At 40.5% G+C, this 25,951-nt stretch overlaps 1 protein-coding gene across 7 annotated transcripts in view; it reads left to right on the forward strand.

Annotated features, from left to right (window-relative positions):
* chchd3a (coiled-coil-helix-coiled-coil-helix domain containing 3a) overlaps positions 1-20,923 on the forward strand; it is an 81,134-nt gene extending 60,211 nt beyond the window's left edge. For 4 of the 7 annotated variants that reach the window (XM_080292172.1, XM_080292173.1, XM_080292176.1 and 1 more), the window contains 3 exons: positions 15,273-15,408; positions 15,732-15,772; positions 20,243-20,923. In XM_080292172.1, coding sequence (XP_080148298.1) covers positions 15,273-15,408; positions 15,732-15,772; positions 20,243-20,252 — 187 coding nt within the window. In that variant the 3' untranslated portion in view covers positions 20,253-20,923. The remainder of the gene's footprint in view (positions 1-15,272; positions 15,409-15,731; positions 15,773-20,242) is intronic. The other 3 variants (XM_080292174.1, XM_080292175.1, XM_080292178.1) reach the window with 1 other exon arrangement.
* The last annotated feature ends 5,028 nt before the right edge of the window (positions 20,924-25,951 follow it).

Consider the following 25,951-nt stretch of genomic DNA (forward strand, 5'->3'; position numbering starts at 1 on the left):
TCAGTGACGATTAGAGGTTCACGTGGACCAGTGAATATGCAATTGAATTATTCTACCCATTTCCTAACCCACATCTTTCAATCAGAACAATATTAGCTTGCCCTATTAGCTGAGGCCGATGTAGTTCACTGATACGCCTGATCATGTGCTGGTGATAGTCAGTAGGATTTGATCTCTCAACATTCCAGTGTCCCCAGTTATTTCATGTCTTCTTTTACAAAATACTTTGGACTAGCTTAGTTTATTGCACGTCTTTTTATCCTAAATACAATGGAGAGTGCAAACAATACAGAGTGCAAACAAGGAGCATGTGTGTGATCCTTATGCTTAACCTTAATAAGCGATAGAACAGCCACACCTAAAGTGACTGAGGAGGAAATATTAAACATCCAAGCTGTCATGGATGAACAAATTCAGCACGTATATGTAACTCAAGAAGATGCAGAATCCTTCCCGTCCGTGATCCATCTGTCTTCTTAATAACAGGCTATTATCCTCCATAGTAATGTTGTGAAAGTGGATGAGGAGCCTGTAGGAGGTGGGGCAAGAATGGGCCCTGGCTCTAGGCTCACCTCTAGGGAGGCTTGGCTGATTGTGTTAGCTTGTCATTAGCCTGCGCTAACACTGGGATCATTGTCTCCCTCTGAAATGCTGGAAACTGATTAGCCTAGCCCACCAGGGGTTTAGCGCTAGACTCGTGGAAGCTGGAGCTGAGACTTCCCAAATCACATTAAAGAAAAAAAAATACAGTGGAATAACATTAGTGCAAAATGGCAGTGCTAACTGCAAGCGAATGCTGGGCTAATGTGCGGGTAGTCATGTGGCACGGGTCTTTGCACGGAAGACACTGATTGGTGGATTTGATTATAGGAGGTGCATTAGCAGGGTTGTGACTGGATTTCAATAGTGGATAGTCAGAGTGTGTGTGTGTGTGTGTGTGTGTGTGTGTGTGTGTGTGTGTGTGTGTGTGTGTTAATGAAATGGCGGGAAGGTCTGGTGTTACAAGACAGGAGCAGGGATGCATTGAGGAGATCGGAGCAGAGGTTTAATTGGATTTAACAGGGAGTGTTTGGCCCATCCTTGTTTATGTGTGTAAGTTCATGCATCACTGTGTATGTTTGTATGGTCTCATATGATGAACAGCTTCTGTGAGCACAATGTGTGTCTTTCCTCAAAGCTTATGACAGACCCTGCAGAGATAAGATGCTATCTGTAGCCTCTATTGAGTAATAAAAGAAAATATTTTTTGTCTCACTGAGGCTTTTGATTTCCTCGGAGCTGAAAATGCCCCCTTGAGATAAAGAAAAAAAAATAGAGCCAGTGCCTTATCCATACTTGGTAGAATTATCATTTGATATGTTAATATGGGATTGTATGAAGTGTGGGAGATGACATCTTTCTTAGAATGTCTTTATTTCCCCACTTTAGCTCATGTCAGTGCCACTGAGTATTAGGTCTTTTATTAGACTGCAATTTATATTAATACAAGAGACTTGTGAAACCAGATGTTGATGACTGCCAAGGGTTATAACAGCTTAATGCATGTCTTTGGAAGAATTAATTATGACCTTGTCTGGTTGGAGTTTACTTATTGCTTTGTGACACTGGGATTGGAACAAGACAGCTAAATCAGGTTTCAATCGTGGATGGGATTTGAGGGAGGGTGGGTGTTTCAGGCCACAGCTAGCAGCATCTGTCCATATGCAGATTATTTGGGTTTACTTTAATAGGTGGGAAATAATTACTTTGGTTTGAGGCTAGATTGGTAGTACAGGTGATTTCCATTTGTCCATGATCAGATATTCTTGGCAGCAACAAAAAAAGAAAAAAAGATTGAATTCAATTACACTGAGATGAAAATTTCATTCCCGTGTTTCCTTTTTAAATGTGCGCCAGAGTACAGATGTTCCATTCATTGCAGTGGTACACCGTGGTCATTTTCCTTGGCGAGGTTGAAAGAAATAAATTAAAGTGTGAGAGGTAGGCATTTGGGGTAGGGAATGGTGTATGTGCGTGCAAATATGAAGCAGTGTATATCTGTGCTTGTTTTTGTGTATGTGTACGGTACAGCTGTTCCCCGCCGTTCTCCTGCAGAATTCCCGCCAGAGAATTCTCTGAATGATGGAGCTCTCCCAACCGGAACGCTACTGCATCACTCTGACCTCATTACATCCACACACATACAATCACACACGCACATATCTGTATATAGAACGATATGGGTATATCTGCAGTTGGCAAAAAAGGGCTTTGGAATTAAACTAAAGTTTTTACTCGTAAATGTGAACTCATAACAAATATTCTTACATAAAAAGGAAGTTTACTCCCAACTTGGAGTCAGAAGTTCCGGTCAAGGAGCACACTAAAGAGGTGCCACTCCCTATAAATAAAGACAATTAAGACGAGGAGCCTTATTACTGACAAACTCACCTCTTCTTAAAAATGATTGGTTTTAGAATCTGCACAGGATCCTAGAGGAAACCTTATGAAGATGCACACAGCTAGAAAGGCTGCAGAAGCATCTGTGAGTGTTCACCAATCCACAATTGACCAATTTGGAGTGGATGTCACGGTTATGTCACTGCAGTCTCGTAGGCAGCTACAGGAAACATCTGATTGATGATATTGCTGCTAGAGATTCTACGCGTTATTAATTTCGAGAATTAAATTGGTTTCCTCAAAGAAACAGTAACTTGAGTTTTATGTGTGTTTTTTTTTTTTTTTGGTTTTTTTTTTTTGTCAGATTGCATTTGTTAAGAATATTTGTGTCTTATAAAAGGATCAGACCATATCTCCTTTTAATAAATCAGATCAGACATCCTGGTAATTCCAAAGGGTATGCCAGCTTTTCTTTTTTCCTTTTTTTTTTTTACAGTTGTATTTTCTGTCAGACTTTGTCACATTATTTTGCACATTAGAGCAGAGCAATACTCATGCACTTCTACATCACTTAAGATTTTTTTCCCCCCAAACATGAAAAATATTGTCTGAGGCGAGTATGATCAAATACAGCTAAAACAGCAAATTGGCCCCTGCAGTGTTTGAAATCATACATGAATCATAAGCTGCAGGGGATCAACACCTCTTCTGAATGAATGCAAAAGTGCATAACACACAACAAGACAAATAATGTAATCACACAGCATTTTAGAGACAAACATGTACGCGTAGGATCGAAGCTTTTATTCGCTTTCTCCTTGACACTGACTCCAGATAAGAGTTCCCAGTTGCCTGTAAAAAAGGAGGCTATCTTTCTGTGCTTCTGATTTATATGCTGCCACATTCGCCACCAGTTGTTTATCAAAGACCGATGCATTATCTGACTGTCCAGCTCTGAATGTGTGACCTTTACTGTGCTACATGTATGTGAGGGTTTCTGTATGTGAGGATTAATGCGTCTGAAACTGCTCACATTACATACGCGTGCATGGGGGACATCTGACCGGTAGTGGGTGAGCACGTGCGTGCTCTGTGTTTGTTGGCTAAAGCAATCCAGCGGAGGCTTTAGTTTGAAATGTAAGATGACAGGCATTGAGAAAAATGTTAGATGTGTGATGAAAGAACGATGGCGTGGCCCTAAGCCTCCTGTCAGAGCTAACCTTTGGCGGGGCTTTGAACTGCTTTGTTGAAGCTGGTCACTGTGTGTTTGTCCAGGGTCCCTGCGGAATTGAGATGGGACCGGGGTATCTCCGAATGGTGAATAGTTGATCTGACATAGCTGTGTGTACTATAAGGAACTGAGACCGCTGTTACTAATCTTCTCCATCCCCTGCCTGAAATCTCTCTCCAAGTTTTGGGTCTTGATGGTGGCATTTGTCAAAGATCAGAGAATGAAATATATTTCCACACATTTTTTTTTTTTTTTGGTTCATAACTGAACGTATGCGTGTCTATGCCTGGGATGTTTGTTTTTCCCATATAATTGTATTCTTCCACTTCACTGTCACTCCTCTCTTCCCTAAGGCTACACGCTCGCTCCCTTTGTCTTTTGTTTATTTTTTTAGTTCTTTTGAATAAACCTTCTTTTTCTTTTCTTTTTAAATTTAATCCAGTTGACAATAACAGCAACTGCTGTCCTCACTTCGTCTTTCCACACACGCAAAAAGGTGGAATGAGGAGGAGTGAAGTAAAACTTGTTGAATACAAATGACTCGCTGTTTTCCTGCACAACACCGGTGTACTGTACTGCCTCGGTCAAGAAGACCAGATATGACAGCCCATCTTCTCCTCCGGGTAATGAGTGGGAACGTCGAACCCACTTATCCCTCTTTCAGCAACGTATTACAAATGAGGACTGTTTCTCATCAGTGAAAAACGATCCTCATTTAATTTGGGTTTTGCCTAGATTTAAAAATTATATGATTTTCTCTTGTAACAGTAGTTGCGGACACAAAACCGAGAAGTTCCATGCAACCTAATGCAATCCAATAAAACAGTCCTGCAACAAGCCATTGCAGGACTATTGCGTTGTGCCTTTTCTTTATCTAACCAAACAGAAGAAATCCAGGGGGTTCCCTAAAAATTCACCCTGCTGCTTCAAAATGTAAATAAGGCGCAGAGCCAGGTAGAGGCTTTCCATTTTCTCTGCAGTTCTTTTTTTTTTGTTTAAGGAAATAATACTGATGTCCCAGAATTAATTAAGCAATAATTTATGGATATTTAATTGTGCCAAGCAGCACATTTAATTACTGAAAATGACAGGAATTAATTTAGCTGACAAATAATTTCAAAGTGCTTTGGCTGTAGTCATAGATGTGGTTTTTTTTTTTTCTCCTGTAAAGTAGTCTGTGAGGTAAGGGAGTTTTGACCCCTCTGTCAGGTAAGGGTGAACCACCATTCTGTAGCTAGGCAACCTGGGCGCAAGGACAAGATGGTGGTCAGCTGAGTAGACAGATGTCAATAACTGCTTTAAAAGCTCTTCTTTGGGCCTTAAGAGCTTCGCTTTGCTAGCTGTAAAAAGCACATGCAATTTAAAAGACCTGTGTGGGCGCAGGAATGGAGAGACGATGCACATACACACTTTTTAGTAGCTTATTTAGTGACTGTGCTGTACTGAAAGTGGTTGGCAAACCCACTCAATACTTTCATTGCCTTTCAGTGTATTTTCATGTATTTTAAGACATATAGACTTTAATGAAGGAAAAGAAATGAACTGATGTACAGCATTTATATTATGTAATTTATTTTATTTAATCTTGTTTCTTTTTAACATTTTAATATATGTATGTGTGTGTGACACGCATTTTTCTGCTAGTCTCCTTCTAAAAGTGTGTCTTAAGAAGGTCAGAAAGGTTACACATGCCCTGTCTTCTTTCTCTGACCCACTCATCCTTCTCTGCCTCCCACTTAATGTAGGAACAGTGTTTTCTGTCTTCATTTAAATCTGTTTTACTTTCACCCTCTTCGTTATCGTCTGCCTCCCTCACTCTCCAGTCTGTTATCCCTCACAGTTTTCTTGAATCTGCCTCAGTCTGTGTCCTTTCCTCTCTCTACTCATTCAATCTCTCATCCATGCTGATGGATTTCACTGCAGGGGGTCACTCAGGTCCGCTTTTAAAAAGCAGCAAGAGTGAAATGCGTGTCATTTTTCTCCTTAACTGGATCATTTGTATTTATTTACTCCTCTTATTACTGACGCCTGCCTTAACTAGAGAGAACATGAGGGCTTTTTAAGGGGGAACCGGCGTCCACCCTTTAACCCTATTAACCCCTGAGCGGATCCAAATGATGATAAATAGACAATGTGGTGATTGGGATTTCAGTCTGGTGGCAGCCGAGAGTAATCCATACTGTCGATGTTTATAACAAAAAAAAATGGGTTAGACACGACGTAAGATGATTTCTGGCAACATGTAAAACTTAACGAAATTAGGCCATCAAAGACTTCTTCCTATTTATGGTCAAGGACTTTTTAATGATAACAGATTGTGTTTCAGGAGTTAAATGGAGGAAAAAAATCCTTTACACTTGAAGGATATGGATTCCTCAGAATCAACAGTAGCAACTTGTTTGCAAAAGTGTTTTTTAGTCATTAAAATTATTATTATTATTATTATTGAAACTCGACTAAATGTCTTTCAGCATTACTGTATGTCTTTGTGGAAAAAGTCTCAGGTAATCATCAGTCCCAAAGCGTCAGAACTGTAATTTGTAGAAAATGGGAGACTCAACAAAGGTCTTCAGTCACACTTGAACTGTGGCTGTTACAGTTCACGGTATTTTAACCCCCAAATTTAACCCCCAAGTGCGCTGAGTTGTTATCTTTTTTTTAAAAATACACATTTATTGTTCATAAACTAACCGATTTTAAACAGATATTGCCAGTTTCACAGTGTTTTTTTTTTATTCAGGCTAAGATGTTGGAAGCTACTGTTTGATAATAAAGAGCAGTGATTCAAAGCCAGAGGTACAAATATCCTAAGGGGTGAGTGAAAAGATTATCACAACGAATCTAAAAATTGACAGTTTAATTAGAAAAAAAAGTTGGCGCGAACAGGTTTGGGCTGAAAAGTTAATGAAAAGCAGTAGTTAATAAGTAAGACATGAATGATAAAAAAGTAGAGCCTGACAGATATAGGATTTTTAAGGCTGATAATGATGATAAAAAAAAAATCTGATATATCAACCGATAGGTTGACACACATGAAATGTAAATGGATTTCCCTAACATTTGTTATATGTGGTTGTTTATTTATTCATTTATGCTGTCAAGCGGAGGGTAAGTGTTGCATTCCAACCATGTGTTTTGAACGGGGAAGAGTGCCCCCTGGTGGAAAATACTGCAACATCAACACTCATAACATGGTTGAAGGGTGTTTTTCCCCATTTCTTCTTTGCTTTTTTTTTTTTTTTTTTTTTTTTAAAGAAATTGCAACAGCTGCGGTAAATGCTGATACCAATGTATCGGCAAATAGCTAATAGTGGCCAACATGTCAGTCAGGCTCCATAAAAAATGAATAAATAAAACATAACATCAAAATAAAACGTATTGCTTACAGTGGTGAATTATTAGCTCATTCCAAGCTGACCAAGCAGTTTAATTTGATGAAGTATTATAAGAGTATCCGTGTTTGTATAATTGAGTATTGAATAATTTGAACACAAGAGGTTATGCTGATGACTTGAGTCCACCTGACATCTTTGGGGGAGGGGGGGTGTGCCACTTGACAAACCTCTTCTGTACTCTGAGAAAGAGATTCTGCAATTACTTTTTTCTGCCACTGACTGATTAGTACAAGTGTGCTTCACTACTTTCTGTTCCTTTCTGCCCGGTTTCAGCTATTATCATTACTCAGCTAGTGGTGCATTGCCTTTTGTCCACTGTCAGTCTAAATTTAGCATGTTATAGGGAGAAAGTAGTGCTCTTATTGCTGTTAAAGAGAAAACTTCCACAGCAGTCTTCTCTTGTGATTTCGTGCAAGCAGTATTTTCTATTAGCAAACGACCACTGCTATCAACAGGAGTTAAAAGGGATCTCTTTCAGCCCTGCCTTCACCGTCCATCTGCATCCACGCATATCCCTTTGAGCTGCTTTTCTAGTTTTTCTTCAAACTTGTAATGTTTCTGAAATTATGACAGATGACTGTACCTGTTTGCACATGTATCACACACCTTGTTCGGCTATTGAAGCATGCTGCGTTGGTAACTGAGATCTATGAATGTCATTTTGTTGCATGGCTCTGCGACGTTACAACAGATGGTAGTCATGGTCAATATATGTTAGTTTGAAAAATGGACCGATTCTGTTACTCGTACTCTCTATTGGCTTTACACATGCATATTGTATGAAAATCCAGACATCGATCTCCATACATCCCCCAGCTTCCAGTCAATATGTTCTTTGCAGAATGTAGACTCAGCCGTAAATCCATCAGAATATGCCCCCTCCATGCAAATGTGCTGACTTGGCGTGAAAGGGGGGATTATAATAAAATGATACACACCTTAAAGAGGGAGACGGACAGTGAGAGTGGGCATGTGATGTGTTCTGCTTTGTTACATGTTAAGTGGAACACATCGAGTCTCTCATATTATTTCAGCATTTCAGTATTTTTTCTTCTCTCCTAAGGTGTTACTTTACATATGTGTATGAGGAGATGGCTCTTCTTTCCTTGAACTACCATTATTTCTCTGTAAATACTATTTGCGTTTTGTTTCTGTCCAGTGTCACACAGCTAGGAAATTGTAATATAACAACCCAAGCTGGCTTCATTCTTTGTTTCACTCTTGCTTCTATCACTGGATCAAGGCAATAGGGACTTGGATTATGTGTGTGTGTGTATGTATGTTGGGGGCAGGGCTGAATAAGGAGTTGTTATAGAGACCTTTAGTGCTACTGATGCCTTGAGTCAAGACCCCTATATGATTGTTTAGATTTACTGTCTCTGGAGCACAGGAGTGCAGACTTACAATCACAAACAGAGTGCAAATAATAGCCATCTGCATTTGGCTACATATCCCATAGAGACCTGGAGACTGAGGAGGAGAATAAAGGAGAGAGTCATAAAAAGAAGATATAGATGAAGATATAGTGAAAACGGAAGAACGAGGGAGAGTAAAAGACTTTGGGACATTTATTGGCAGTCTAGTTTTGTATCTGTTGATATTTAAGCATGCATTAAGCATAGTTATTCATGGTGAGAGATGACCAAATGGTAGTACACTAGGTTAACTATGAAGGCTAATAAACCTTGATCAGTGGATACCAAATGGTACATGTCCCTGTATACCCTGAGAGTTTATGTTACTATAGGGTATTTTTGCTAAACACGCGCTAAAAAATTATGAGTTAATTTACGGTGTCATTTCTTCTCCATACAAATTATATTACCTAAAAAAAAAAACCTTTAAAAAAAACTTACCAATGAAATTGCTGTCTGTTTGGCCAGTTGTCTGATTGATAGCAAAGGTATTAATAGAATTTATGAAAAATAAATAATAATAATGGATTGCATTTATATAGCGCTTTTGGAAACCCTCAAAGCGCTTTTACAATTCCACTATTCATTCACTCTCACATTCACACACTGGTGGAGGCAAGCTACAGTTGTAGCCACAGCTGACCTGGGGCAGACTGACAGAAGCGAGGCTTCCATATCGCGCCATCGGCCCCTCTGACCATCACCAGTAGGCGGCAGGTGAAGTGTCTTGGCCAAGGACACAACGACCAAAACTGGGCTCGAACCGGCAACCTTCTGATTACAAGACGAACTGCTAACTCTTGAGCCACGATCGCCCTCACCACAACTAAACATAAGCGCAGACAATCCCCCATCTAAAGAGAAAAAACTGCCAGTACACAACATTGCAAGTTACCGGTCTTTTGGTTTCAGATGGACTAGGAAGCATCAACAGCTCTCAAACTGAGTGAGTCAGTATGAAGAAGCTGGCTTATGCTAACACTGTGCTGAGCTAAAGATGCTCTAAGGATGAAACTGAACATCCAATCTGAGGGAAACTTGGTTGACCTTAAAAAGGCACTGGATCTTAAGTAGCAGCAGGTATTTTGGTTTGAAAAGTTTGAAAACCAGATAGGCTCACAAGATTAATCTAGAGGGTATGTGTGCCTGAACATTACTGTTGGCTGCCCCTCCCCAGGATCTAGACACACATAGAAATCAAACATTCAGATCCTTGCTTTCTATCTCTTTGCTTCAATTGCTTTTCGTTGGCTGCTTTTCTTCTGATGTGTATCTGGCTGCAGCTACATGTGGCACTGACATAGAAAAGTTGCTATCAGCACTATGCACTTGTTGCTGAAAATTTGTTCCAGCTATATGAAAGAAACAATAAATATATGTGATAAAATGTCTCACGTAGAGTAAAGTTAATACAGATGGATCTTTTCTAAAGGATAATAACCAAAGCAGAAATTGCTTTTTTAATATACCTTAAACAAGAAAGAAAAGTTTTGATACTCGATCAGACAGTGAGCTTTAACATTTTTTGCCCATTAGGTTTGAAACTTTAGCACCAACATTTTCTCTAAGTTTTGCTTTTCTTCTGTGAAATTCTTTTCATGTTTCACAAATATAAGGGGTCAGAGGTAGAAATAAGAAAAGTTGGGAAATTACTGGCCAAAATAACCAACACCGAGTCCTCTGAAGTGATCAAAATGATTCACAGCATGTTAACCAAAACAGAAATGATACATTCAGAGCAAACCAGCAATGAAAAAAATACCCACATGCCTCTGGCCTTCAGCCCTTTTTTCATTTCCATTCTACCATTTTAAAACAATTAAAAAATGGTTTGCTTTGGGTATTTGATACAGTGTCCTTGTTTACAAATGCCTTGCTCCTCAGGTTACACGGGAACTGAATGATTCATAGTTGTTTTTCGCTATTTTTTTTTTAATAATACCCTGAGATTTCCACAGTGGAGGAATTTACTTCACAGCATTTGACTCCTGATACTTTGAACTATCTGCTCATGACTTCAACATGCCGAACCTAATGTTTGGCTTGATTTGTAGGGTATTTGATGCGGTTATTTAGTGAGGGATTTTGTTGCCAGTTGTATTTAAATACAAGCTGCAAATCAGCTCGCCTGTGACTGTGTATGAAAACTTGTGTATTTCCATAACAAGGCAGAAAATAACTTGATAATGTGAGGACATTAACTGAGAAATAGAAGGCTTCTGTTTTCTGTTAGGTTCTCAAAATCTTATAGTGAGAGAGAGAGTAGTTCTACACGACTACTGTGAAAAATACAGGAATTACTTGGGGTCTTGATTTTATACAATTTTAAAACCTATATTCATTTTTTCCTCATAAACACAAACCAAAAAATTATAAAGCCCTTTTCTTCAAATTCATTAGAATGAACCCCCCACACAATATAAGCATTCACACACTTTACTCAGTATTTAAGCACCTTTGATAGTGATCACAGCTTTGAGTCTACCTGGAAATGATACAAAAAGCGTTGCATGCCTGGATTTGGAGATAATCTTCCATTCTTCTCTGCACATCCTCTCAAGCTTTGCGATGCTGGATGTAGACTGTGGATGGACAGCCAAGTTCGGTGCTCTCCGGGGATATTGAATGGGTTCAAGTCAGGGATCTAATTGGGCCAAGTGGATTTGTGCACAGGGTCATTGTCCTGTTAGAAGGTGAACCTTTGACCCAGTCTGAGGTCCTAGGCACTCCTAAGCTGATTCTTATTAGGTTTATTTTTATACTTTCCCTTCTTCAGCTTTTCTTCAAGCCTGATCGGTCTCTAATTCTGAAAAACACCCCCACACCATGACACAAGTGCATTTATGGTTTGATTTGGGATTGTATCATTTAGGTGATTAGCAGTGTCGCTTTTCCACCAGATTTGACACTTTGATTTGAGACTACCAGTTCTCTTGCTATTTAATCAAATCATGACTCTGAGATTTTTTTAGGCGCTTTTCCTACAATCCAGCAGGCCTACATCTGTCTTTCATTGAGCAGAGGCTTCTGACTTGCTACTCTGCCATAAAGCCCAGATTGGCGAAGTTCTCCAGTGATGGTTATGCTCTTGGAAGTTCCTTGTAGAGTCCCATCTTCCCAGCTAATCACTGGAGTTCAGCCAGAGTGACACTTCTTGATAGGTTCTTAATGATCTCTCTTAAGAAGGACCTAACTCAAGACATTCCTTTGAGGGATTAAGGAGTAGGACTGCTCTTGGGAACCTTTTCTAGGATCTGTTTTTTTAGGCAAATCTGTCTTTGAGAGCTGCAGGCATTTCCTTCAATCCTGTAGCTTAGATCACGCCTTTCAATTATAACCACTTTCTACAAGATGTAGAAATCTCTTGAAGATGATCACGGAAAATGGGAGGAACCTAAGCTATAGTTCAAGTCTCATAATAAATAGTCTGAGTGCTTTCAAAGTGATATTTTATCTTATCAGTTTTGGTTAAATTTCCTCATTAAGAATACTGAATGCATATTTATGAGGGGAAAAATGAATTTAATGGTTATTAGTGTAAGACTGACCCCGTATGAAAAATACAAAGTGGTCTGAATATTTTCTTGTTGCACTCTTTCATACATGGGTCTCACACATGCAAAGAAAGAGTGGCCTTATAATGGTTCTGGCTGTTTTTGCATCTGCTCACCTTGCTGCATAGCACTACAGCAGTTATATATTACCAAATGACATGAGGGCATTTAATGTAAAATTGAAGAGGAGGGAGGAACGGCTTTAGTGTCCCCTTATAGGCTCTGTGTGGTTAGCAGCAGGAACTTAATGTTAATCTTAATGATAGATGATAGAGGATGCAGCGTGCCGCCACAGAGTGTGTGTGACAGTGTTATTGTCTCTATGATTAACTCAACCACTGTCTCAGTCCCTTCCTCTCAGAGAGAATCAGAGAGCAAGCAAAATAGACGTACCACTGTTTAGTTTCTCATCAAGCTCTTCTGCTATATCCTCCCTCCTTTCCTCTGCTGTCCTTTCTCTCTCTCTCTCAGAGGCCATTACTGGTGATAAACACTGTGGTTAGTATCAGCAGGATGCACCTGGCATTAAAGCGAATGCTTAAGAAAGTAATTAGTGGGTGTATGTGGCTGCTCTAGTCCCTGTAGATGCCCATAGGCGGTGTAATAAATGAGCACCAGGATCCATAGGAATAGGATGGCAGCGATTTCTGCTAGCATTGCTGTCATCGTTCAATACCCTGACGCAGAGCAATGGCCTTGTCATGCCTGCTAGCAAATGACTGAATTTCTCCCTGATGGATCCACAAATGCAGAAGCTTCTCTACACCCGACGGTTTAATGTTCCAGTCTGCACTGAAAGTAGTAAATGTCATGTATCTTTGAGTGTATGGGCCTATAGTATGCTTGTATAAAGCAAAATGTAAAAAGTTCTTCTACCTTTTGGGAAAGATCAGTGCCACCTATGTGACTACATTCTTGATATATTAAGTATAACTAGCAGAAAGTGATGTTGGCTCTCAAAGGCTGAAAATGGGTTGAGCCACACCATGAAAATCCACGGTCAGTCAAGATGCTCTGTCTCTCAGTGAGTTATTTCCAATTACTTCTTTAAACTGTTTATCTTAGCAAGTAGGCACAGTACTGGACAATAAATAAAGTGTATTGATTATTCACACTCACGTTGACATTGTTGAATGTGTGGAGACCACTTCTCATCTCGTCACAAATTGTCATTGACCTGAACTGACAAGGACTAAAGATTTTCTTGGCACTCCTAATGAATATGACCATGCGGAGGTGCACATATGTAGACATCGGTACTTCAACAGCATTCCTGCTGCATTGAACGCTGGGTAATGACCCATGCGTCCAATCCTCTGCTCTGTATCCAACAGTAGGGAAATTTCTCTCTCTAGGGGGCAAATCGTACATCTGATTCTGACTACAGGGGCTCGGATTCACCCCTCCCAATATTCCTCTGAGATCTCCAGAGTTGCTGATGGGCAAAATCTCTTTGTATTTCACACCCATGCAAGGCATGTTTAGTGAGGCAGATGGAGTGTCCTGGGCACTGATGTGAGCAAAACGATGACACCACCATTAGCATAATAGCCCTAGCTTGTGCTTGTGTCGTCATTATGGATTTTTACGAGGTGTGCGAAGAGACAGACAAAAGCAGTTAACACTGGGCAAGGCACCAGCACTGATAGGATGTCCCACTGCTTAGATTGGCTGAATGCTCCGACTCTTGCATACATCTGTCGAAAAAAGTCCCATTTAAATGCACTGAAGTTAGGTGTAGCATCAATCACAACAAGGTAAGACGGCAGCACTAAAACTCTCATAGACCTCAAGGACAAATTTGTACTTGCTAATTTGAAATGATGTGTAGCTTACAAGTGACAACAAACTCTTTGTGGATACCAAAAGATAGAATTTTCCATTGGAAGCAGTTAGCTTCCCAATTTTTTTTAAGGATTAACTCATTATGAATCCATAGATAGATCCAGCAGATTCATAAAATATGGCAGAGTCATCAATAGATTCCTCTGTGGACCTTTTATTTTGTCTTATTATTAAAAAACACAATGGTGAGAAGTGAGACTAATTTTGCCCTGGTTTGCTGTGTGGCAGGCCGGTAGTGGACCTAAACACAAAACCCGGAAAACAGCGTTATTGCTGGCAGTAAAGAAAATAAACATAGTTTTAAACCTACCCCAGAACAAGGCCTGGAAAACTATATAATAAAACTAATCAATAAAGGAACATAGAAAAGAGTGGGATGACACAACAAAGGGCAAAGAGAGACCTGAAAAGTAAAGGCAATAAATACACAAGGTAATGAGGCTAGAGGAAAATAGGTAGGAAACACAGCAGGAACAAATCAGAGATAATGGGACAGGGGAAGATGAGGCACATGAAACAAGCGATTATCAAAATAAAACAGGTAGTAACTAACAAGGAAACACCTACCAGAGACTAAAACTAAAACTCCAGGACTCAAAATATACAAAACTACAAAACCTGAGTGCAAGAACTAAAATTAGGCTTAACGACATACTAAGAAAAGAAGAGACTCAAAACTGAGATTATAAACAAAGCAGAGAATAATTAATTAATAATAAACCAAAATTAGAGTCCAATGACAAACTCTGGGTCAGAGACCCACACCACAACCAATATACCACATGTAATTGCTCATGAATGTTTAAATTAACCTGAAGCTCACTGACTTGTGGAGTCTCTCCAGACAGTAACAGATCCCCCCATTCAGGGGATTAAACTGTCACTCGATTGCCCGATTTAAAAAAACAAACCAAAAAAACCCTCTGGCCTCTCTGTTGGTACTTATGTTATACAAATTGTTGTACACATTGGCATGGTCTTCACACCATGCTCTGAGGGCTGAACTGCACTTTGACCTTTTCTCCCAGCAGATACAGTAATTTTGATTCTTGCTTCAGGTGTTTTGGACTGGAACAATGGTAATAATAGAAAAGGCAAGGGTTTATTCGGCACTGCAGATTGTAGTATAGCTCAGTGTGCTCTAATAACAGTATGAACTCTCTGGAGGTAAAAAGTCTGTTTCCTCACTCGTAATATATATTTAATACTCTTCTTTTGTTCTGAAGTTTTCTATGTCGCGTCACACAGTTCGTGAACTCCTCTGGATTGCCCGTGTTAATGCTTTATATATTTATTCATTTTTTTCTTTTCACCTTTATCTTTTTCAACTGTTCTTGCGAGTTGATCCTTTCCTATAACTCTCATCACTTGGACTGTTCCTTCCTCCCATCCTGTCTAACACCGTATTTTCCCCTATTTACACACTATTCTGTTCCCCTTTTCTCCCCTGCAGGAGGTATGAGGCGTATCCGGTGTGTGCAGACCTGCAGGAACAAATCCTCACATGCTACAAAGAGAATGTGGGGAAAACCCTTCACTGCTCCAACATAGCAGCCCGTTATCTGCAGTGTGTCAACGATGCCAAACAGGTGGGTATTTGTCCTAGCTGTTTTCATTCAAACATGACTTGTTATACTTGTTAATTCTGAATTTACTTATGAAATTAATTAGGCCACTCATGTTATACAATTGTAATTAGGGGAAAAAAGCTGTACGCTTCAACCTTTATGTACTCAGTAGGGTTGAATACTAATTATTGTTATTGTAAGTATTTTAATTGCAACTGTGTTTATTTCATGCTTGATTTTAAAAAAAAGAAGACATTTCTTTGTTTGCAGCTGGATTGTTGTATAAAACATATACTTGAATGCCGACAAACCTTCCACAATAACTTTTCTTTTTCTTTGAAAAGAATGACAAGTTTGTGCATGCACCCTCACGGGCAGATAATAAGTAAGTTGTTGAGCTTCCTAGCCTGATAGCGTAGAGGAAGTGGAAGCTTTGTGTGGATTACAAATGAGCCTACAGCTTACGTCATTTAGCTCGTAGATGTGTATAGTAGCTACACCCCAGTGGTCATTCCCTTTTTCTAAATTAAATCATATGATGAAACACACTGGCATCCATTTACATATGCTGGCTCCTTGCTTTTAGACAGTAGAATATGATTTCCACCAGGCTACTGGCGCCTGAATAAAGCTCAGTCCAGATAGCCAGTTTAAACCTCACGGCCTATTTCCATAATACCTGCTGACACAGGCATTCCCCCCAACTGTGTATGTGTGCGTTTTAATGCAATAAGACCAAGGGAGTAGCTTCTGCTTAGTTGAATACCCTTGTCCTCTCCGTGCTCTCTTTTCTTTCATTGAGAAGTGTAAATGTTTTTTTGCCCTCTGTCTTGTGCAGTCAAACTCTGTATGCTAATAGTAATGTCACTCAGGTTGGTATTAACTTGATTCCCCGCTCTCACTTTGCAATATGTAACATCCATTGCCCCCCAAAAAAGACTCAATTTGCATTCATAGAGCTTTTCTATTAGATTTTTTTGCAATTGCATTGTTTTCCCAGAAATGGGGAAAAGTGAGTTTTGTGTCTCTCGCTCACTCTCGTGGGTATTAATATTAGATCTAAAAGTCAGATGCAGGCAGATTTTTAAGATATATGTCATGTAAATTGACGAATGTTTTATTCATCGCACAAACATGGATGCGTACGTGTGTTTAAGTCGAGGCTACATGTAGCCTCGTCAAGATTCAGCGAGGGTATGTTCACATTGCAAATGCTGTTATGATCTTGTAAATTGTTTGCAAGCGAACACGATATGGTAATCCGCTTGTGTTTATCACCTTGCAGCAATCACAGCGCACTCCTGTTCGTCTTTGCTTATCGGGCTAAGACTTACTTTTAAAGTCATTAGGTGCAAAAGAAACAGTTCTGTGATAAGGCTTTAAAGGAAATAATATGCGGAATTACACAGCCAACAAAATCGAGGGGAGGGAGGAACGAAGTGGGATTGATATGAGCTGATGCAGCTTCATGATTAGGATGTTTACACAGCTTTATCAGAACCGAGCAGGAAGCTCTTCTACAAACAAATGTCAAAGGACATGACTTTGACCTCTGGAGGTCACAAGATCCAAGCGTGCCCTCTAACAGACGTCTCTCATCCTCTTGCCCTCTCTGCGTCAAAGACACTCGATAGCATAGCTCAGACGGTTTTCACATGACAAAATCCCTCTCCCCTTCCTCGTCCTTTCCCTTCAGATCCGAAATTCCACCTTAAACTGCAGCGCCATGGGTGTAGATAGTGATGTAGCAGATGCCATCTTAGCAAGGATAAAAACAAAATCTGTCAAATTTTAGTTTTTGCAATATTGACCCCTCGTCTGGAGCCAGCCGAGACGGAGGCGTTGTCAGCTGCCCAGCCTTTGTCACTGATAATTAGCATTCTTATCGCCACAGTCAGTGATAACATTTAGACCCACTTTCGTTGTCTTTTGTGCCCTCTGCGCCCCGCCACCATCTCTCCTCCACTTCCTCCATCCACTATCCCTTCATCCCTAGTCACATTTCTAATGCATTCAGCACTTAACAGGTCTGATAGCAACCAGTGAGAAAGAGGCAGTCGAAGGACAGATAAAGTCTCCTTCCTTCTCCCTCTCTCTATGAACAGGAGTTTATCATCGAGTCCGATCTCTCCATCCGCTGCCTTCCTTCTCATTCCATATTCTCGCTGCATGACTGCCTTTTGCTCCCTATCTTTTCGTTCTGCACTTCATTTTTTAGACTGACCCTTCCATCTCCTTTTTGCTCTCAATGGGTAAGCTCAGCTGCTGTTTGTGGTTTCCAAATGTGCTGTGTTTTCTTATCCTTATATTAAAGGGAATGAAATGAAAAGTGGCTTCCTTATTATACAAAACATTTCAGTCAAATGCTCTTAAGTACTCTTATAATTTAATTTGTCAACACTTCGCTGTTACCTCTTGACATAGCACATGTTTTTGCTCCTAATTTAAAAGATTCTTAAGAATAAAGGCTAATGCCTGCCCCGCTGTCTCATTGTTTGTAATTCCAGTGCTAAAATGTAGTGGACAAGCAGGGATCTGTGGCAGAATTCACGTTTTGACCTCCCTCACATGCGCACTTTAATTTCACCATATACCTCAAATGTGTGCAGAAAGCATGCATCAATTGATGTGTGATGAAAGGGAAAGGGATCTCCATCTACACTTTAGAGTCCAAACAGCCTGCCGTGTCTAAGCGTGACCGTCAGGTTGTGACCAACATTCACAGCGTTGTGTTGAATTTGAATTCATCCCCCAGGGTGAGACTATCGACACTGAGTTTTACTGTAACACTCTGGGGCATCTGAGGGAGAACATTTGGTGCAAATAACTGAACTGTGACCATGTCATTATGCACTGAAAACGCAGGAGCTTTTTGGCAACACCAACACAGTCATCACACCCTATTCGCCAAACTTGCCAGATTTGGCTCCTGCGAGCTTGTCCCTCTTTCCCAAAATCAAGCTGAAGTGGTTCCAGTGGATGAGGGCCAGTACGCATAACAAATGTGCATGTGCAGCTCATCAGAATCGGACTTCCTAAAGAGTAATCTAAAAATAAGAGCGGCGTAGAGTTGCAAAAGGATGACGTTGATGGGGCTGGCGACAGATTTAAATCAGATGATTGGGATTTCTGTGACTGTTAACACAGCAGGAAGCACTTGTTGTGAGTCAATGAATGTAACTGAGGCTGAATAAATAGTACAGAATAAATAGCACTGAATGTATCTGATTTTAATTTATGTAGATCTATTCTTTCATGGTTGATAAATAATCAATTGAAAGCTACACTGTATAGTGTTCCTGTATAAAAGTATCCTTTTCACTCTCTGTTTAAACATCACTTACACCTAGAAACAAAGTAATGTAAGGCGTTGCTGTAATAAATGTATTAATTACATCTCTCTTCACTTATCCCAAAACTGTAATGGCAGATAGCTTCCTCCCTGAGTCTGGTTCTGCCAGAAGTTTCTTCCTGTTAAAAGGAAGTCCTTGCTCATAGGGGGGATCGTCTGATTGTTTGGGTCTTGTCTTTATTATTGTAGGGTCTTTACCGTACAATATAAAGCACCTTGAGGTGACCGTTGTTGTGATTTTGTGCTATATTTATAGAACAGAATTGAATTGAAAAGTACTGGGTCCCTACATCTCACATTACAGGAGCTGCTCAGCCATAGAAACCAATGGCCTGAAGCTCCCAGCACACAGTTTTCGTGCTGATGTTAATACATGGTCTGGCTGTGGCTCTAAACACTTCCACTTTTCACTTACAGTTGACCGTGAAATATCTAGAAGCGGAAGAAATTTCACACACTCAACTTCAGTGAGCTCTTTAGAACGTCCTTTTCTTTTTTTTAAACAAATGCTTGTATAGGCAGACTGCAGGGCTAGGTGCTTGATTTTACACATCTGTGACAACGGCACTGCAAAGATTAAGGCCATGTCCACACTAATAGGTTTTTGTTTCTTTTTCTCTCCATTTTGGCCTTCCGTCCACACTGAGACTGCGTTTTCGGTCAAGGAAAACAGCGTTTTGAAAACGCTCTCCAAAGTGGATACATTTAAAAACGCAGTTTTGGCGTCGCAGTATGGCCAGCGAACCCTTTTCAAAAACAATGACACATTTTAGTCATGTGATGCAGTCATGTGACCAATTAACCTAAGATAGCGGAGGGCATTACACAGCAGTTGTTTTGTTTGCTCTCAATTTTGACAGCCCTGTTAAAGATCATTTGCTTTGTTTCAGAACGTAAGTTGTAATAAACTGGAACCATCATGTGGTTGTTTTCTGCTTTTTGTCGTAACATGGATGATGCAGCCAAGCAGGCGTGCTAGAAGCAGCTTCTTTTATCGGTAATCATTTTATGGTTAGATCGATAGTGTGGAAAATAAACTGGGATTCTTTTGGGACACACAACCATGGATCCACAACAGTTATTAAGTTAGTCAGTGAGGAAGAAAATATATTTTCTTTGTTTTGTTCTGTCTACTTGATTCCCCTCTTAAGTCCCTTGTTTCTTCTTCCTCCCCCCTCCTTACTCGTCTTCTCTTGGGCAGATTTCATCCAGTGGCATCTGCAGCAATAGGCCGGTTCAAATGGTTATTGACAGGGAGTACTGGGGATTTGTGGTTGCACTTATCACTAACATGGAATCCAGTGCCCTTGGGTCCTTTCTCTGCTTCTCAACCTCACTTCATCCTCTTGTCCTTTATTGTACTCTCAGGCCCTCCTCCCGTTGTCTCATCTCTCGTGTGCGAAATAATATTTTCTTCTGTTGTTTTTTTTTTTCTCTTTTTGATACTTTTGTTTGACTTTTCCATCTCTCTAATGCTCTTTTCTTTTCTGTTTTCGTCTCCAGAACAAGTTGAAGACTGGGGGATAAAGAAGAGAGGGCGAGAGAGAAGGAGCAATGAAGAGTTTATTGTGGGGGGATTTCTGATTATTGAGCGACTGACAGACTAAACCAGAGTGGAGGAAGAGGGGGATGAGTCAGCACCGAGAAACACACCCTCAAAAACCCAATAGAGAACCAACCCAGAAAGGAACCAGATTAGAGGCACTGAGCACAGCACCTTCAGAGAAAAACACCTTTTCCCTTCAATACTTACCTCTTCAGCACCTCTTTTACCCTGTGTCTTTCTCTCCTGTGGGTGTGTAACAGAGGAGCAGTGACACTGTCCTACATTTTGGAGAAACATCAGGTACCAGCAGGGATCAGACGGCCTGAGCTTGGCCCTCTAAAAAGGGATAATGGTTAACCAGCACTGCCTCAAGAAACCAGTCACCTCTGTCCCTTGGACCCTTCTCCACACTCTCCCACTTGGAAAAATAGAAGTCTATTTTATTGATAAGTCAAATCTATTTTGTTGTTGTTGTTGTTTTCTTGCTCCTAATGCATCGTTGTGTACACAAATGCATGTCTATTTGCATCTGTTTACTTTGTGTGATTATTAATAATGAAACCATCTGTGTGTTGAGTATTCATCTAGACCAATACTTGTGACAATGTCTGAGCAGGAAATAAAAAGACAAAGCAGAAGCTGTCGCTGAACTTTTCTCCATAAATATTCAGTTTCCACCATCTCTCTTGTGTGTGTGTGTATGTGTGTTTTATGATAATTACTGTAAGCATTACCCATTTTTGATGGATCCGTGGCCCTTGTGTTGCCACAGCATTTTTGCCAAATGGAGTGAATGAGCCCAGGAGAGACAGACTGAAGCACAGGGGAAGTATTTGTCCCAGATGTTGTGCTTCATCATTGATCTTTCTCTTTTTTCTTCTTTTTCTATCTTTTTTTTTTTAATATAGCTCGTTGTGTGAATCCTCTGTGCTCTAGCTATTTGGGGGAAAAAACAAACAAAAAAAGGGCATTCTTTCTTGTCTGCTTATTAATCTGCTTCTGTCTTTCTTTCTTTCTGGAGTGTCTCTTCTCCGCTCAGTCTCCCAGGTTACTGCTGCCTTGAAGGAGACTTCTCGTCCACGCTGTCTGCATCCTGCCAGACTCTCTGAGTTAGATTTACCTGCAGACAGACACCTTATGTATATGTATGAGTACGGATGGGGCTGTGCATCTTTTTATTGGCCCGTTTATTGCTGCAGTAACATTATTTTAGTGTGTGGATGTCAAAAGGACATTTTCTGGACTTGATGTGGACGCAGGGGATCGCAGAAGAGACATTATCTTAATTCTCCATCAGAAGAAGGAACTGTGTGTCAGGCAGGGTGAGACAGGCGTGGTGGGTTTGTGTGCGCGGTGTGTATGTGTGTCCGCGCAAGCATGTGATTCGTTGTGACTAATCCCCCTCTGTCAGTCAGCTGTCCTTTTGCTTTTTGACTTTTGGAGTCTCAAAGGGGTTAGGGGTTGATTTCTATTATACAGCGGCTATGTGTGTTGGAGGGGTTTTCTAAAGGTTGGGGATAATGGGTATTGGAGTTTGTGGCAGATGTTCCTTCACAGAAACAGACTAAGCCCATTCCCCCACCCTCCATCACCCCCAACCCACTTGTTTTTCACTGACACAGGCTGCATGACTCCCTGTTGGACCAAGTAGAGCCAAGGGTAAGTGATTTAAGAGTGAATTCCATCTGTAATAAGATTATACGCACTCTACGATAATTAGAAGATGATTAGAATCATTAGGGCTAAACACCGGGCTTTTCTTTTTCTATTTCAACAACCTGTTTAAGGTGTAAAGTGACTAAAATTGCCCCGTATAGGTTGTTGCTGTTCTTTATAGTACCAAATGGTGTATATTAAGAACATTTAGCTTCTTTAGTGTGACTCATTAGAACCGCAAGCCATTCAAAATTAATGTACTGATATATTAGATGGGATTTATATACATCCCTTCTGATTCTCTATTACCAGAGGAATGCTTAGATGTTAGCAAGTATTTTCAAAGGTTAAATATAGAAATGAATAATAGGGGAGTGAGCTGAAAAGGTTTTACTGCAATTTCAACAAGTGTGACTGAGATGTCCTTGAGAACCAAGCTGGTCTTTAATAGTGAAGGGAGGCTGTGTGGTGGCAGGAGACGGTGTTGAATCTGGGGTCAGAGTTCAGGATGAGTGCTGGAGGTAGCGACAAAGGCATTATAGCCAAAGGTACATTTAAACTGCCAATCATTCTGTTCTCTTTTTGCACAAAAAAAACCATCATGTTACAAAATAAACCGACACACAGCACACGTCTCTTTTCAGGAGGTCTGTTAAATTTGTGGCGCCGGAGCTGTCACGTTGATGTTTTCATTTGATCTGCTCTTGGTTGATTTTGGCAGCGGGGGATTGATTTTTTTTTTAAGACAAATTTCTCTCTGATCAAGATGGAAAAACAAGTTACAAATCATATTTACAAAAAAAGGAAGTCTGCTACTAGTTTGGTAGTTTGCCGCAAACAATTTATAGCTGAATCGTGGATCATTAAACAAATCGAAAATATTTCCAAACTTGATTCCAAAACTTAGTTTCATATCACTCGTTAAAGAAACCGAATTGAATCCATTTCCATTTTAGTCATGTTATATCTCTTTGATGTCACCAGTACTTCGGGGGGGGGCAACCCAGCTGCCATATGGCGACAGGCAGGGTGCACTCTGGACAGGTCGCCAGTTTGGCACTGATTCATAATTAAGTCCTCTGCCAGCCTCTGATAACATCATCAGTGTTTACAGATGAGTGTTTTTTCTGTTTTCATTTTGTAGATAAAACATTTGTTGGGAGACCTCTTGAGGGTCACCATGCATGCTGCCACACACACACGCACACAGGGCTTGTCTGTTTTGTTATTAGCCGCTGATTTGACACAAAGGGAAGATGGTAGGAGAGTGTCCTTTGCTCGTAAGTGCTGTAATGGTTCTCAAGCTGAGACTGAGCCTGCATACAAACATCCAAAGGCATGTTTTAGCCATCCTGTGTAACATAGCATTCCAAAAAGGAGTGAACTGCCGTTTATTTTTAACTAATGATCCACGTCAGGTCACTTTTATAGGTAGCACATCAAAATTTATCTTTGCAGTGAAATTATTATTATCAGCAGCTAACCTAACAAGTATGGGTACCTGGGGATAACTCTCACAGGCACAGGAACAACAGAAAGACCCCAGCCAGCTGGTGGAATCAAACCCAGGACAGTGCTAGCGATGGTACCACTGCGCCGCCCTTTAGGAAAGCATGCCCCCCCCCCCTCCCTCCACCACCACCACCACCACCACCAATTTCAAGAGAAAATCCGTTTGTGATGAAGCAATTTTTGCTTGAGAGAAGGTGGTACATAATTTAAAATCCAGCTATTTATTCTCAATCTTAGGGTGGGACCAGTGTCAGTCACTGGCTACCAAGAACTCAAAAAAGTTGGCCTTACAGTTTACAGTTATTAAAGGTATGTCTGTAGCCATCATAATGGAAGCTATGGCTGAAAGAAATGGATTCATACTTAAAAAATGCCACATACCAATACTAATATACAAAAAATGAATGTTTTCATGATTTGAAACATAGAAAAAATACAGCTTTTTCAGCCAAATATGAGCTTCAGACTAGTAGGTCCATTTAGAGATCTTCACTTTTTATTTGGATACTTTTGATTTTTTTTTTCTTTATCACAAAGATATTTAAACTACATCAAAAACGCTGATACTTCGGCCATAGTTTGTCATCGGTCTAGTTTCCTCTACATGGCTCTCCATTCCATATCCGTAAGAGATTTAGCCCAAGTGCACAACCAGGTCCTTCACTTCTTTTTTCTCTGGATAACAGAGTTTGGTGATGTCGCGGCCTCCAGCGCTGACAGTTTCTGTGTAGTTTTCCAGCACTTCTGTCACAATTTTGTGCAGGAAGACGTTGAAAAGTGTCAGGGATAGAAGGCAACCCTGATGCACTCCAAATGAGGTCCAGAATCATTATGCGGAGGAGATGTTGACAAGTACTGTCCTATTAGTGTTGCTGTGCTGCTGCTTGATGTTTCTAAAGCTTTTTGACTCTTGTTATACTTCTGCGTGGTGGACCAAAGAGCTACACAACACACCCTGTCAAATGCCTTAAAAAACTACACAGAAAAACATGATCAAGGTGTTCTTCATGTTCCCGCTACTTTTTCTTCTCTCAGGCCCACTTATTCTTCAGTAAAGCCAAATAAGTGACACATCCTTTTCTTCTTCTTCTTTCAGACGCTTCCTTTAGGGGTGTCCACAGTGTATCAAATGCTGCCATCTCACCCTATCCTTTAGATCCTCTTCTGTAAAACCATCATTATCACTCACTAATGATCCTATTTTTTTAATAAAGTCTCTTAAAACGTATTACAGGTATTTCACTCTTTACATGCTGTTTTTACTATACCAGCCGCTATCAGTATAGCTTTTAGCGTATCTTTAGTGGAATCCATCTCGGTTTGAACACAGAATGTTTGTCACTGCCACCAGCACCACTTCCTGCATTGGTTGGCATGAAGTGATTAGGATAAAGCTAAAATTGAATTTCAGTGCTTTTATGATATTTCAGTCCTAGCTTGCCTCTGTCCTCTAAAGAAACAGTCTTGGGGGGAAAAAAGCACCAGAAAGCATTCAGCTCTGCAATACAAAAACATCCTCTACCATGTTGACTAATCGCATTTGATTTAATGACCTTCACTGAAGAAAAATGCATCTCACTTTAAAGTTTCCCCCACACTTGCTCTCCAGCTCATATCCTCTTGTGCGTCTGTGCGCTGTGCAGCAACTCCCCCATCCCAGTGTTTGTGTTCACTCCACTTTTTTTTGTTCTTTTCCTCGTCTCACCCTGCTCTTTTCCTTACTTTTCTCTCCCTCGCTTCTTTCTTTCTCTCTCTTCTAACTCATCAAGGATATTGAAGAATAGGCTGGCAGCCTGAGGGGCGGATCTGTTGGCAGTGATTGGCTCTCCTCGCTTGCCAATGAGGTGTGAAGCGTCTGCCATACTGCTTTAACTCTTCTCTGAGGGCCGCCCTCGCCTTCTTTTGCGTTCCACACACACAGTTGAACACAATATGCTTTAAATAGATACAAGCGCTTGACAAATTCATTCATCCAGACAAATTAAAAACCCAACAGAAGACACCGCGGAAATGTGTTTATGGTTACATCTACACGGGGTACCTCATTCTGTTTGGACTTCAGGAAAAGTAAAGACACACATACACACACACAAACAAAGAAATGTTCTTGGTTGCCAGCGATGCCAGTGGGGCCTGCAGATGAGAGCAGACCATCATATACTCCATTCTAGTAATGGGCAGGCAGATGGCAGGCTGCTCTGTAGCCTCTGCTTAGGCTGATGGCTCTATTCATCAGGCAGCTACGCCCTCCCTGCAGCCCTGCGCTGGGCTACAATTTATGGAGCATTCCCTCCTCAAACTCCTCTCTGCTATTCTCTCTTGCTCTTATTTATTTGTTCTTTTTTGTTTTAGTCCGTACCTCTGCTGTTTCCCACAAGTCTGTGCTGTCTGTCTGCTTGGCGCCATAAAAGACTTTTTCATTCCAGCTAGAACTTCTACTGCTTGGGGAATGAGTTATTGGCTCATTGTTGGAAAATGATGCTACCTTCTTGTGTTTT

The sequence above is a fragment of the Astatotilapia calliptera genome, chromosome 17 (assembly GCF_964374335.1).
Source record: "Astatotilapia calliptera chromosome 17, fAstCal68.1, whole genome shotgun sequence".
NCBI classification, from domain to species: domain Eukaryota; kingdom Metazoa; phylum Chordata; class Actinopteri; order Cichliformes; family Cichlidae; genus Astatotilapia; species Astatotilapia calliptera.